The sequence below is a fragment of the Taeniopygia guttata genome, chromosome 2 (assembly GCF_048771995.1).
Source record: "Taeniopygia guttata chromosome 2, bTaeGut7.mat, whole genome shotgun sequence".
Classification (NCBI taxonomy): Eukaryota; Metazoa; Chordata; class Aves; order Passeriformes; family Estrildidae; genus Taeniopygia; species Taeniopygia guttata.
The window spans coordinates 36,871,532-36,887,673 of NC_133026.1; the positions used below are offsets into that span (position 1 = coordinate 36,871,532).

Sequence of the window (16,142 nt, forward strand, 5' to 3'; positions counted from 1 at the left end):
CAGCTTGTCCACAAGGACTCCCAGGGCCTTTCCTGCAGAGCTGCTGCCCAGCTGGATAGTTCCCAGTCCATACTGCTGTAGGGAGGGTTTTCATCTGGGGTACAGGACTTGGCATATGGTTTTGTTGAACTTTATGATAATTCTGGCAGCCATTTTGTCTCTCATTGAGGTTCCCCTTTCATGGCAACTTTGTCCTCCAGAGAATCAACCAATTCCCCCAGTCTGGTATTGCCCATGACTTGCTGAGAATGCACTCCATCCCACTGTCCAGGTCTTTAATGAAGACCATCTCCTATAACTTTTGGGGAAAACCTATGGTTCAATGACTACACTTTGGAATTTGTAGCTCAGCTCAGATGTTTATGCAAGATTTTAATTATAAAATTTCTGTGCTCCTCAATGTGGAGCACAATGGTCAATTGAGGATTTTAATGCAGCCAGTTTACTAAATCAGTCGTGCCCATAAATGAAAAAAAAAAAAAACCTAGCACAAGGATTCTGTCTTAAGCCATTTTTTCTTATTGACATTAAAGTGCTACCTTAACAGAAACATTAAAGTGCTACCTTAACACCTGCATGTTTTAAGACACACACAAAAACCCCTGACAACATATTTGTTGAAAAACAATTGCACCTGCTATTAGTTACTGGTGTATGTCGGAACTCAAAATGTCCCTCAGACATTTTTAGAGGTTCCAGGCCTTGGTCAGAAGCATTTTAGACCCTGGCAAGCAGCTGAAAACAGCTGTGATTTTGAGTTTGAACCATGGAATGAATTACCAACTTTGAAGGTGGAATAAGCGGTCACAGAGAGTTAGATGGTATAGTAAAAGTAGTCACAAATTAGAGGGTAAAATTTTTTAGTATTGTACAGGGGGGTTTTAACACCTGTACAGGGGGGTTTTACTTTGTACAGGGGGGTCAGGAGTTCTAAGATGGAGGAAAGTGGACCTGATCCTGTTCTTCCTCCTTCTTCTTCCTTACCTCCATGTTCTTGGTGATGTTGGCATTTTTCTATTGGTTTAGGCTGGGGACACACTGTTCAACGTAGATGATAGATATTGGCACATTATTGTAAATATAGTACACGTAATTTCTGGTATATAATGTTTGTACCATCCCACTGAGGGGCAGAGCCCCGCACGCTGCCCTGCAGGACAGACCTGCGGCAGGGCAGCAGAACATGTTAGAGAGAAGCAAAAATAAACAACCTTGAAAACAGCACAGACGAATTATGGCTTCTTCTTTGGCAACGGGGCAGAAAGACAGAGACTTTCTACAATCTCGGAATCATCAATACCCACAGATTCCGACAGGTGTAAATCTTCATTTTATACATATTTACGTCATCTCTCCTTAAGTCAAGCAGCCAGTTACCTGTCTGGAAATTAGTTTTTGTACCTCCAATGAATTGTGTATAAGTTTGCACCTGCAAAAAGAGGGGGAAAATTGTCTATGATCCTTTAGCATGTTATTAATTAAACAAGTCATTAGTAACAATGGAATTTCAGGTTCAGGTATAGCAATTGTATTAAACAGCTTTATGATTCAGAAAAGAAGTAAAGAATGTATGCTTTGAAGATAATTATTTTTGTATTCTCTTTTAGGTAAAGGAGATTTAATTGGAGCAAACCTATCTATTAGGGATCAAGTTATCAAAACAAATGCAGATGTTAAAGCTCTAACATACTGTGACCTCCAATGTATTATACTCAAAGGTCTCTTTGAAGTGCTCGACCTTTACCCAGAGTATGCTCATAAGTTTGTTGAAGACATCCAGCATGATCTCACTTACAATCTAAGGGAAGGCCATGAAAGTGATGTAAGTATCTTTAAAAATCTCTGCAGTTATTGTAATCTTTCAGTTGTTTCACATACTTCAGTAATTTCCTATAATTTTGTCACATTAAAGAAGTAATAAACAAATTATGTTAAAGGAACTACTGATTCCATTTGTTTGATAATTCAGATATTACCTACATGAGTTTTTTATCAGTTGGTCAGATCATAAATATCAAACAACCTCTCTGCTTCTAATTTTCTGTAACAAACATCATCCATGAAAGAAAAGTCTTTGGTTTTTCAATATTTTTGTTTATGTCTAAAAATAATTCATAATTATGTAAGCTATGTGTCCAAATAAAGGTTTTTAGCCATACCTTTTCTAGAAGCTCATGTGCCAGCCTAATGAACATTCATTTCATAGATCATTGGTTATTGCTTTTAGGAAAGAATATTATCACACACACTGAAAATGAAAAACAGTTTTTTCACTGCAATTAAAATGTGCTTTTCCACTTAAATGAGTACTTTATTTTGGAAAAAAATAAAAGGAAAACAAACAAAAATCACAAGCAAAAACAAAACAAGAAATTCCAGATAAAGCACTCCTGAAAGGCTTCAGTACAGACTCACCAAAGTACTTTCACTGATATTATATAGAAAATATGTATATTCGGATTTTAATTGCGGAAAGATTTTATGACATCTCTCTTTTTCTGACTTTATTGTGTGAATGCTCAAAGACAGCCATAGCCAAACTTTCAAGCTGGTAGTTAACAGTTCAGGTGTTTGTTTTGTTCTTCTCCTAACATAGAGAGAAGTAATATTGGAAAAACATGAATTTTCACTAGGATACACTCAAAGCAGGGGACAAATATAATGCCAAGGAAGAGTGCACCAAAGTACTTTTCAGTGCAAAACCCCCATGAGTTTGATATATGGGCTGATTTTTCTACATAGCTTCCTATTAGATGTACTTTGGTGCCAGTGTTTCCACAGCAACACTCTATTAAACCATTGCAGCAGAAAGGAGTCCATATATAAGTGTGTACTTCTGGAGAGGAAAATAACCAGGATATCTCATTTGTTTGTCTCTTGAAATGTCTCCAAACTTTCTGCTGCTGAAAACAGCAGCTGAGAGTACACAGCTGTTTTGAGAGTCTGGTGATCAGTTTGTATAGCACTCTGCCCTCAGGGAGGAATGTTTGATCTGAAAAGGAGTAAAACTCCAGGAGTTTGAAGATTATTGCATTCCCCACTATAGTTTCGTCATGGAACTTGATGGATCCCCTTCATGTTTTTCTGTATGGTGACAAATCTGTGGATCACCCTCTCAGCTGCATTCAGGTTTTATAAATTCAGGGACAACTCTTCCCAATTAAAGTCCCTCTGCTGAGAGCAAGCCTATAGCAGCCTTGAAGGCGAGTGTTTCTCAGGCTGTCTGAGGAGGATGGAATAAAGCAATGTGGGACACATCCAAGTAACTTTTCTGCTTTAAAGTAGAAAATATTTAGAGTGTTTTTGAATATATGTCATATATTCATTGTCTAATCTGTTATTTTAAAATTAAAGGAAATAAATATCCTGATATGTAATATCTTCCAGTGTCACAGACAGATAAACAGAATCCAACACAGATTATGAGTGTTGCTTTTGCATACATCCTCTGCCTGACTATCCCCCCTGCTACTATTTCTCTTGCAGTAGAACATCTCATTCTTTTCCCAACAATTCTACTTACCAATAAGGATAAACAGCATAAATAAGGCAACCAAAAACTGTTCCACCACAAAAGCAGGGTTTGAAAAATGAGGAGAGATATCTATGTCAGTAGCAAGTGTGCCTGGTCGACCACTCACTTTGCTTCAGCAGGAAAATACTGTGTCTTTGCTGCAGCTGGAATATACTTGCAAACAGAAGTAATTGGTGTTATCTGATGGTTATTCTCAGAGAAAAGTAAGAAGAAAGTTTTCAGATGTACAGGTTGTGGGTATGTTAATATGAATTCTTGCTTCTTTTTGGTTTTTGGTTTATTTTAAATATAGCACTTGGGAATGGTGTTATAGGAGAGCTTGTCAGCTAGGACACTGTATCTGGATTCCCTCTCCCTAGTACAGGGAGATTTTACTTTTGAGAGTGTCTGTGACTTCTGCAGCTTTATGGGATTTTTGGGTTCGGAGAACTTTTCCATAGTTAAACAGTAGAGCTATTCATTTGAATAAGCCTGATTTTCACTCTCTTTTTCTTGGCTGTTCTAAATGACTGTAAATTTGTAGCTGAATGTGAATTTAATACTTAAAATTAATCACCAGCAGTATTTAGGGTCAGGTGAGCTGTAGGGTGAAATAACATGAAATTCTCCACTATGACTTGTGGGGTCTCTTTTAGTCTTGACCTAAAATGTTATTGCATTTCTGTCAAAGTCCACAAAATCTACTGTAGGTTGAAGATTTATTAAAACCTTAAGCCAACATTAAAAAGCTGAAAATGAATACGAATTTATTCCCAGTTCTTCACTATCCCCTTTTCACCTTCATTATTCTGATTAAAATTGAATCAGAGATTTGAACTGAATTAGAAGCACATGGACAAAAAAGGTGTCAGAAGTCATCTGTAGTGTCCTTCTCTATAAATGTCAAAATTGGATACTTGGAAGATTACATATCTTCCCTACACAAACACAAAAAGGAAGTATTTTAAATTTGTTTTCTTGGTATATTTGCAAGTCTAAGAGGGTATATAATGATGTGTTTCATCTGCACTAAACTCCAAGTAATGTATGACTGTGGAAAAGGCTCAAGGACTTCCATATTTGTGTCCCTTTCCAGTAAAATGAGATGTATCCAGCTCTCCCAGTAACAAGTAGAAACTGTAGCTGTCTGGTTATAGACTGATTGAAAGAGCTGTTTAGCAATCTTGGGAGAAAAGCCCAGATTTTAAGTATAGGAGCAGAAAACTATTTCAGGCTCTAGTGACTAAAAGTTGGAGAAACAGACTCAAAATCAGAGAGATAAAGTTTGAACAATTCCTCATGATAACTCTTAAGCCAGTAATTACTAAGTGATTTATTATTAAAACCATGAATGTGTGTGTTCAGCCACACTGGCAGTGCTACTTTGCCATCTTTTTATACATTTTCATCACACCAAGATATGAATTAGGGGAATAGACTTTTTGTTGATTTTGCATATTCTGCCTCTTGCTTTCCTTGCTCCCTTTTGATCAATAAACCAATAACTGTACTTGAAAATGTATTCAAATATTAGGGACAGTTAGAAAATACTCATTTTTCTGGTAGCTGGAGTTGACATTAAAACAATTCAGCCATTTCAACCAATTTTTCTAGGTCTGTGAATATGTTGTCATAGTAAAGAAATAGTTTGCTGACACAGATTTTGACATGTGCCTCACCCTATCTGTATAATTTTTCACTATGAATTACAGATTGCATATGTATTTGGCAGTGAGACTGTCCCATATCTGATCTGATAAAACTGAGCACTCAGAAGAAGGTTCTTCAACATATGTGGATACATCTATACCCATACATTAATATGAAAGAAACTGGAAATTATTTTGTTACCACCAGCCCTGGAAAATATGTTATTTGATGCATTTAGAGAGTAGCAGCAGCTTTTCATAACTGTGCATTATCTTATGAATATCCTGTGAAGAATTCAGAATAAGTAAATGTTTGGACAATATCTTTGTAGGCTTTGGGAGAGTTTATTGTTTCTGATTATCTTATGTACACGCGCAAAAGAATTTACAGCATAGACAAAATTTTTCAGATTAAAAAAAAAAAAGCCTGGTTAGAGTCACACTGATAAAAAGAACAAGAAGCCTCCTTGACACCTATACCATCAAGCTATAATTAAATCCCAAAGGAAGACAAGGCACATGCAGGCACAATCTTTGTCTCACTAAAGCTCTACATATGTGAGTCATTTTCAAAAAGAAGAGGTTATATTCCTGAAGAGTCAAAAATCTCTGATTGTAGATAGGACTTGTGGATTTACTTTTCCTTTTGTAGACTTAAAGGTAGTGTTCTGGCTCCTATAGAAGCTTTCCTTCCCCTCTCCCAAAAGAAGAAGCTGTTCTCTAAAATGAAAACATGCAGTTTGTGAAACATAAGGAAGGGTTGATTCCGTCAGTGCATCACAGTGTAAATGAAGCATAAGGACAGGGTGTCATGAAAATGTGGTAAATTCCTTCTCCAGCAGGGAACATGCAGTCTTACTGCACCTTAGCCAGGCTCCTTGATAATAAAATAAATAAATAGACAAATAAATTTTAAAAGGCAATCTAGCAACCAAGAAGCAATAAAACCAAAGAATCTGCCCACATCTTCCCTCTGGAAGGCATTGTCTGACAAAATAGGGATTAATTCTTGTTCTTTAAAGAGGCTGTTGTTTAGAATTTATTAAATTTTAATGACTGAGTTGTGAGGAATTTTTAATATAATAAAGCTCAGGTTGTTATTAGCAATACCTAAGAAATTACAAGGAACGCTCCTCATTTTCTATTGGAAAATCTGACAACAAACCAAATCAACTGTTTGTAAAGCTGAAAGTAGCTCTAAGCTCTGGAGTATACAATAGAGGGCACAGCTTGGGAAGAAAAATATCTACAAATTCTAATCTAAAATATACTGAGCTTTCTGGTTCATTCCAGCAAAGCCTTAAGTAAGTATTTTAAAAGCTTATGAGTAATTCCTCTTCATGTCATTTTAACTGCTTATTTGAAGACTTTTATCTTTCTTTGTTCTAACTCTTATTGTCCTTGTAGTCATAAAATGGATAGCAAAAATATTTTGAATGCAAGTACAAAATTCAGATTAAATCCTGCCTTCCCACTGTTTGGTTTTCCGTTAGTAGATAACATATTTGACATTAATTCATTCTTGCCTTTTTAGTTCTCCTTTTTCTACTATCGATCATCTGAATTTACGAATGCTGCTTTCCAATATAGCAATAACACTTTCTATTACATATTTGATTATGTATTATGAATCAGCATTGAAAGTAGTGTGAAATTTCTGATTTTTTAATGCATTGATTGTCTGCACAACAAATAGTATTTCACTTTAAAGAAGCAAACAACTTATCATATTTGCTTCTCTATAAATATTAAGAGGTAAAAAAAGGGGTTTTTTTTAAGTTTGGAAAGTTTTGTAAGATAAGAAACCCTGATAGAAACAATCACACAATTACTTATTGATGAGTTTAATTTCCAAAGTAAAAAAAAAAAAAAAAAAAAAAATTTCTTATTTCATGGGTATTACCTGTGTGCTTATAATAAAAAGTCATGCATTGAAAAAATGAATTTCCAAATCAGCTCTTATTGTACTGCCATACTTAGCCACTATTCATCTACTTCAGCCCAGACCACAGATCATCTTGCACACTGTAGGATAATCACAGCTTGCCAAATATTTTAAATAAGTAATTTTCATAGAACATTTCCTAAATAATTTCAACCAACTTTTTAATAGAGGAGATTTTTTTTTTTCACACCACCCAGCAGTTATGTAAAATGAAGTAGTTCACCTTAAAGTCAATCAAAGTCAATCCAGCCCACTTTAACAGTAGGGCTGGATAAATTTGAGAAAAACTTGTTATTTTTAAATATGCTTAGAGCGCATTAAGCATGCATCTTTGTCAGTAGCTTGTCTGGTGGAAGATCATGTATTATTATTCCAGATGTAACTCACTGGTGTTTATTGTCAGTAAGTATAAATCTTGCAGAATAAGAGGCCAATCAATGCCAGTTTTTGTGTTTCTCCACAATTATTACAACAGGTAGAATATAAAATTGAATAAATCACCTAAAGCAATGTATTATCTGTATGATTAAAAAAAACCCAAACAAATATAAAATAATTTTTAAGCTGTGAACCAACTGTTTATGATCTTTCTCTTTACTCCATGTGCACATGGTGCCCTTTGCTCTAATTTTTCGTGTAGAAGCCCTAGGTGACTGATGGCTGAACAGCCACTGCTACTGCCCAAAATACACCATATATTAATTTTTCCTTTATACCTCTTGACATGAAGTGGAGTCTATAAACTTCTCAACTTCTCAGTGATTACAGTGTAGGAATGAAGGTGCTCCTCATACTGTCAAAAACTAAACTAATTTTAAAAGTGGTAACATATAATTAACTTTGATTCCTGATATGTTCATTGGAGTAGGTCTCCTACCTGCCTCTGTGCATGGACTACTCTCCAATTACGGTTGCTGTCAAGTATAACTCAGGGCTCTCACATTTTACAAGCTACTCAGATTTTTCATTTATACTTCTTGGATGATCTGGATTTTTTTTTCCTTCTTCCCTCTCTCTGTCTCTTCCTCTTCACAAAAGAAGTTACTCTATTGCTGAACAAGGGAGCACTCAGACAACATCATTCACACAGCTCAATTTCTATATTCCTATGGAACAAGTAATGCAACTGTACATGTGAGCACTGGCAAAAACAAACAAAATCAAAGCCATTAATTCACCTGTTTTACACTTCATTTTCAATATTAAATGGATGAGATGCATTTTGGGAATGAGCTCTGTCCAATAGCTCTCTGCAAGATATTCCACAGATCTCCTACTTGTGTTCATGACAGTAATTATGTTTTTGTGGATCTTTGTCTATTAAGTTGGATGCTAGCTTCAAACAAGGAAATCTGCTGCAAGAACCTCCTCCCTGTGCAGCGTTACAGTCAGTCCTTTCTCCAGACCCTCAGCCTGACAATTAACTTCTTCACTTACTATGGAGCAAGGTTGACCTCGAGCTATAGTGTAGGCCAGGTCTGATGCCCTTTTTTTCTAGTCTGGTAGCTCATAAGGATTTTTTACTAGTTACTAGTGAGCCTGATGTGTGGTGCCTCTGAGCCATCTCTCCACCCAGTACCCCTAAAGGTAAACGCCTCTGTTCTGTTTCTAATATATTCTTCAATATGGTACGCTGCTGAGAAATAATGCAACAAGAAAACATAATTCAAAAAAGACTGGTTGGCCTTCTTATTTTCTTTCCTAGTATCTTTACTTGAAGAATCTTTTTTCACTGATAATCTCCTGTTTCATTTCTGTAGCCTTCAATTATTCTAATATTTATGAAAATTATAACACAGACACCTATACTGTCTGGTTGTCTCTAGTAATTTATTCTTCTGATTTGTGGTCATTTTCCAGGTAGAAGATTCATCCCACCACAACTTATTTGAGCAATTATGAAATCTTTTCCATGAATATTGTTTTTCATTCATTTCTGTATTTTTTTAAATCTTTCCCATTTTACACCTAAAACAAGTGGCCAATTCACTGTAAGGATGAATCACAGAAGATACGGAAAAGAACAAAGGGGAGGGGAGGAAGTTAACCTATTTACATTAGTCTGGGACTGTGTTAGGTATATGTGACTCATCCTCAAATTCCAACTCCTTTACTTTTGTGAATGGATTAAGAGACAGGAATTGTGAGCTTTACATTATTTATTAAAAACTTTGCATTATTTATTAAAAGATTTTCACAAGTAAACCTTAGCACTTTCTTGACAAATACAAAAAAATTTCATTGTAACTAAAATTAACATGTTTAAATAAGTGATGAAATTTTACTTCTAATTTTAGCTTTTGAGTCTTTTTGAACACTTTCCATTTCCATTCATTTCACTTCCTGGGATTATTGCATTCTGCATCAGATTATAAAGCTTAACCCGAGGGTAACATGTTGAAAAAAATCCAGGCTAGCAAAGCAGCTTATTGATGTTTTTAGACTGTTGTATGAGGAGGGTATAAAACACTGTGTCAAACAATTTTTGACAGAAAAAACTCTGGCTTTCAGAGTATTGCCTTGGAATCTAACCATATTTCTATCTTAATTACACAGGCATGCTAGAGGATAACTTTTTTCCAATATGTCTCAGTGTGCCTTAGGGAACATGATAATATTGCTTTTACAATATTAATATTATCCTTGTCCCTACACCGTGAAAAATGGAAAATAGAATTAATCCTAATATAGCTAAACTTTAAATTATATCAATTTGGGAAATGGATTTTTTTTTTTTTTATATTATTATTCCTTTTATTTTGTATTGATGAAGCACTGATCTGTTGGGGACCTTAAATTTAGAAGCTCTTTTTCAATAACTTGTCCTTTTATTATTCTGGGTAATATAGGACTAATTAACAAAGGAAATGATAGTACCACAATGTCTTCTATAAAAGCATTAGTTCTGAGGGCATAGACTACCTTAAGACACAATGTTCGTGTCAGAGTGGCTTATGTGGTGAAGTTTCTTCATGACTTGCAGAGTCATTATAACCTCAGGAAATAACACTGAAATGTGTAAAACCAAATGTAGGTAGTCTTTGAGAAAACTGTCTATAACCTGTGCAAGTTGTGTATCAAACTTTACATTTTACATTGATACAAGTGTGCATTCTCAATTTTGAGCTGGTAATGTTTTTAGTGCAACTTTTTTTAAATGTCATAGAGCAGTAGAGTAGCAGACCTTGGAAAGGACCTCTGAAGGTTATATAGACCCATTACTCTGCTCAAAGATATGAAAGCATGTAAAACCAAAAATTATTTATGTAAAAATGCAGAGCTTTTACTGATATCAAAAATAATATATTTGCATATTTTCTTTTTAATTATCTATACTTTCATCCAGTAAAACTAGAGCTATAAAACCTGCCTACATAAGTGCAAATATAGTTATGCTGAATATAGGTTTGATACTCAAGACATATTTTACATTATATTATTATAATCATGTTGTTATTTACCACATCACTGAAAATTTTCAGTGATGTGGTAAATAACAACATGATTATAATGATAAATATATACATACATTTTATACACATATACTTTGTATTCATACAGGACTGCATAGATAGTAATTGTTCAGAGACAGATTCCATTGCTAATCACACTATATTCAGTGTTCATTCCATCATTGTCCAAAATTGATATTGGATTTCTATGACCATGTTTGATTCTATGTCATGCTGCTTCAAAGAATTCAAGTAATTCTTAAAAATTCTCCATGAATATATTGCTGTCCTCTGGGAGGCACTTGCTAGCACTCATCCCGCTCATTTGTGCTGTGAGTGCTAACAAAACACCTGGCCAACATTGGGAATGTGTACAAATAGGCAGTTGGCAGTGATAAATTTAATTGGAGAATATTCTTCAATATCCACTCCATTGTCCCTCTCTATTTTTCTCAAGAGGCTCTCTAAAGTTAGCTACACATATTTACATAAATACTAGAATGAAGTTTCATTTGAAAATAAAGCTAACATTACAAACACAACTGCTTCACTGTATCTACAACCCCAAACTGAGGAGTCTAACAGAATATCAATCCAGACCCAGTCATGCTAATATTTATGAGCCAGTTTAAAAGTTTGGAGCTGCTTGAAGTTAAGCATATAAGTTTTATTACTTTGGAAGGTGTTAGCCTTTTTTGTAGTTTCTATTATGTAAGTCTTTACTTGACTGTAATCAACCTGTAGGAATATTAACAAGCTTTCTCAACTATATCTTTTTTCTGCAGTAATCTGAAAGCTTTTCTAAAAATACAACCTGCCAGACAGTACAGTCAGTGCCAGGCTTATTGTCTGTTTTAACAATTCCTTCTTTTGTTTTCTTTTCATCTTATTGATAGATTGTTCTCTTTTTTTTTGTCTTTTCTTTTTTTTTTTTTTAATTCTAACTGCTTCAGTACTACAGATTTACTGTGAAAGATGCATTTTTCAGAGCAAATGACACCCTAATTTCTTCTCCTGCTTTGGGGTGAGGAAAAGGGATGTAAGCATATAGAAGTAAAAATTACTAATTATACCATCCACATTTCCCATTTATTTATTCTTAATATGGCACAAGTGGCAGAGATATAAGTTTTTGCTTTCTGTAGCATCTTTTTAATAAGAAATGTAATACAACCTGTATTGTTGATGAAACAATTAAAGTATAATTTTTAAAAATTAATGAATTCAATGAGGTTAACATTCAGGTTTTAAAGAAATATATGAAAAGTAAACTTTTAACACCAAATATAAAATTCACGTGAGAATTTTGCAACAAAGTATTCAATTGCAAAAAAAAAAACCCTATCCAAAACTAACCACAAGCAGCCTGTTACAGAACATTTGTACCAAGTTAATTGCGAAGAAACAAAACACTCAGGACAGCAATTTAACAGGAGATTGCAGAGCTCATGGTAATTCACAATTACTGTCTGCCTAGGACAAAAAACCTGTGACAGATCTGCTGTTCAAGTTTTGCTGCTGTTTCAATGTCATCTGTATTGTGAGAAATATCAGAGAATGCTGAAAACATCTGCTTCCACAAAATACGCTTTCTTTATCTGTCCATTAAATGGGGAAGAGAGATAAGAATAACCCTGAGAAAATATAGTAACAAGCCAATGAACAATAGAAAGTCTTAAAAAGCAAAACAAAACAAGAAAAAAACACAGAGGGTGGGGATGGCAAATTGTTCAGTATAAAACTATTATATCTAACAAGCTCTTTGTGAGTGAGTCTTTCGTGATTTAGAAGACGTGATATTTCATTAAAGATTTCCTAATTACAGAAAACTGAGGCCTGAGCACATGAAGCATTACGTTTTGCAGCAGTACAATAATCTCTTGTTATGTACTTGTGTCTTTTCCATTACCATACAGTAAGTTTGCAAAGAATAGAACATCTGGCATGCATTCTTGGGGTTTTTTTCCCACACTACTGGTGTTCCTAAATGGGCTTTTCCCATTTCCAAACGCTGACTAAGGACATTAATACTCCACTTTGATTTCAAATCCTTTCCTGAAAATATATTTTATCCTTTTGACTCCTCAATATAAAGAATTATATACTAAAATACATGTATTTTAGTACTAAAGATTACAATAAAATAAGTGAAATTATGTTTTTATTTTAATTCCTACTTTTTGTGAAGGCTACAAGAATCAGACTTGCAAACATTCTATTGAGGCCCAGCAGATAAACTTACTGACTAGGCATATAATGTATTAGCCTCCAATTTATCTGTGTCTCTACATTTTTCTTTTTAAGATTTTATCATTTGAGTTCATCTTGAATTATTGTACAGCTTATTACCTGGTTTGGTCCCAATTCCTGGAGATTGTTTATAAATGACTACTGCCTCTTGACACTGAAAAAAATTTTCAGATCATCGGCTTTCAACAGCAATCTACTGGTTTTCAGATGGAGAAATATTATTTTTGTGCTTCTAATAAGCAATGTTAAGGATTATTGAATTTTTTAATCTGTCTATTAAGATATTAAAAAATTGGAAGAATGTAGATTTATGATTCCATACATGGAAGAATTGTATATGAGTCTGCTTTTGGTACATAATCTATTATTTTGTCTTGTATAATTAAATTTAATAGCTGGTTTCACGAGACATAAAGAGATACCAGGGCTGAAATCAAAACTTTTAATTAGACTCTTTGGCTGTATTTCACATAATTCATGCTAACATCAATCTTTCTGGGTTTTTTTCTCAATGCATAGTAAGTTAAATATCTGTACTTTTCCTTCCAGCAGCCCTTATACTTTAAGACCTCTACTTCTTTTAAAAGGCAGGCATATGAGGTATTTGGCACACTCTTTGCATAAGGAAAAAATAGAGCATTTTGTAGAAGATTGCACTAGCGTGTTGTCCTAAATAAAAGGTTTTAGTGTCCTAGAAACTAGGGCAACACCTCCTAATTATTTACTCTGATACTACGTTTTTGAAAAGATAAAGCTATGTGCGTAATGAGAACTTCTCATTTACTGCACTTTGACTGGCTTTGTCCAGGTTCTTTTTCATCTTTTCTCTTTGGGACTGGAGTGAGAGACAGAGAGAAGGTGCTGGAACAAGTTTAGAAGCAAAATCCTTGAGAATTCTCTCTGGGCACAGATTAGTTTCTTTTGCCAACTTTCAACTACTAAGCCATAAACTCAGTCCCCTGTTGTGTGTTCAGGATAGGCAATGAGTATGGTCGCAGTGTAATTTTACAGAATCAGTTACAAGGCTCTTTACTGTGGATTTTGTTCTATAGGAAAGATAGCTTATAGGTCCATAGTTTATTGTTCCATAGTTTATTTTAAAATATAGATATTTTCAGACTGAAATAATCCCCAGTGGGTTAAAGGAACTAGGCTGGGGGAACAGGAGGAGTCTGAGAAGCAGCTTCTCACATCATGTGCTCTGTGTTCGTACTTACCCTTCTTTTCTGCTGCACGGCCTCCTGAGAACACTCCCTCCCCTCCTTGCAAAAAGTAACCTGCCTTCAAAAATTCCTTTACCCTTCTTTTGGGAAGGTCCCAAGGCAACAAAGTGCTGCTGCTCACCCCATTTGCTGTGCCGCCAGTTTCCCCCTGCTGCAGTGACCAAGCCAGGGATGATGATGATGATGAAGATAATAATAATGATGATGATGGTAATAATAATAATAATAATAATAATAATAATAATAATAATAATAATAATAATAATTGTAATAATAATAATAATAATAATAATAATAATAATAATAATAATAAATAGTAATACAGAGCAGAGAGGGATCGATGGGTGGCTGTGGCTCCTGTACTGAGGAGCAGCAGGGAGGTCCAGAAGCAAGGGCACAGTGCTGGCAACAGATCACGCAGCTTAAAACCCACATAATGAGTTCTTTGTGTTTTCAGGATGTACAGTCAGGATTAACAAGTATTCAGGAGGGAAAAACAGCAACATTAAAACAAAAAGTGAGGGAAATCTTCACCCACGTTACAAATTACAAATGACAAGTCACTTCTAAAGCCCTCAGCAGGAAAATGCATACTTTTTGAGATGCTTTTTGTGAAGCTGCTAATATTTTGGATTTGCCTGGAATTTTAATTAAGGCTGCTATTTAACATTCCTGCTGTGCCTAGAAGCCAAGCAAACTGATGTCCCAAAATTCTGGGCACAATTTTAAACCAATATTTTAAAAATTTGTTCAAAGCAGGCCAGTAGTACTTCCTAATTCTGACTTTAATATTTTAGCACATTTCTAGTTTCCTCTCATTCTAAATCTTGAAGATAGTGATTTTTCAGTTGGCATAGATTACAATGAAATTATGAGATTTCAGAATGTGATATCTCATTCTCTGCTAATATCAGCTAGTACTCTGTCTAACTCAGTAAGTACAGAGCACTTATTTTGTTTACATAGCTTCATTATTGCAGTTGCTCTGTTTGGTAATTATTAGTGTTATTGCTACATTTAATGATACACCTGCTACTGGCTTGGCTGTTGTGCAGTAGGATTTCTGCTAATAAAAACTTAAATATTCTGTATTTGTATATTATACCACTACTAGTACCCTCATTACAGAACAGTTTTTAGGTTAACCTGAAAGACTTGGAACAAAATAAAAAATTATGAAATAACACACAATTATTATTTTTAAATCTATGCCTAAAATTTGAATATTTAGGAGTTCCAAAGAAATTTGTCAAACAAACTGAGATGTTCAAATGACTTTCAGAAATACCTAACTTCTACTATGTATGGAGAAAAATAAGTTGACTGATGGGTTAAGCATTTTTTGCCTTGATATGTGGGTTTAGAAAAACTGAAAAACATCTCTCAAATTTTACCTGGCAGACTAAAATATTCATATAAATACAGTATATAAGCTGAAAGAGACTTGCCCTTGGTCAAGATGTGGGCATTCAAATAAATAGCTGAATTTTCATAACAGATAGTACTCAGCAGTTCCAGTGGATTTTATTAGAAGTAGTTACTCTTGAAAGTGGTATAATTTTTTATTTTTTTCCGTGTTATTCAGTTCAAGTCAGACACCTCTCCCTCAGGACAACCTTGCTCCTACTTGTTTCAGTCCCACCACTGCTTTTGCAAATTTCTCAAAGATGCTGGAGATGCTTAGTTCATCTTCACATACAGACTAGGCTGGCACAGGAGATAAATCTAAGCAGGGCCAAAGTAAAGTACTTGTTCCTGCATTTCCACCAAACCTGAAAGCACTGACATCTACCAGGCATGCTTTCACACACATCTACGTTTATTCACAGGTTTGGAATCTTGATCTACTTTTTTTATTAAAGTAAAATATTATTTTTTCATTAACTCACTTTTTATTTAAGATAAAACAACTATTTTTTTTACTCTCACAGCACCTGTTTGCAAGGATTATCCTTAGTTCAGTGTTATGTCACCATTTATTTTAATACAGCCATTTTATCGTGAGTGTTTTGTCTTTAATTGACATAAATGTTTTGGTTTAGATGTTTGTATCCCATTGGAAGCCAAACTGTGCAGATGTACATACTTCCTACCTCTTTGGTTTGTTTT

At 34.6% G+C, this 16,142-nt stretch overlaps 1 protein-coding gene and 1 long non-coding RNA gene across 2 annotated transcripts in view; one reads left to right on the plus strand and one right to left on the minus strand.

Moving 5' to 3' along the window:
- KCNH8 (potassium voltage-gated channel subfamily H member 8) overlaps window positions 1-16,142 on the plus strand; it is a 174,166-nt gene that overhangs the window by 137,989 nt on the left and 20,035 nt on the right. The window contains exon 11 of the mRNA XM_030264957.4: window positions 1,608-1,822. Within this exon, the coding sequence (XP_030120817.2) occupies window positions 1,608-1,822 (215 nt within the window). The remainder of the gene's footprint in view (window positions 1-1,607; window positions 1,823-16,142) is intronic.
- Window positions 1-16,142, minus strand: part of LOC140682630 (uncharacterized) — a 36,240-nt gene extending 20,098 nt beyond the window's left edge. Inside the window, exon 1 of the long non-coding RNA XR_012054568.1 lies at window positions 14,028-16,142. This is a non-coding gene — a long non-coding RNA (uncharacterized lncRNA). The remainder of the gene's footprint in view (window positions 1-14,027) is intronic.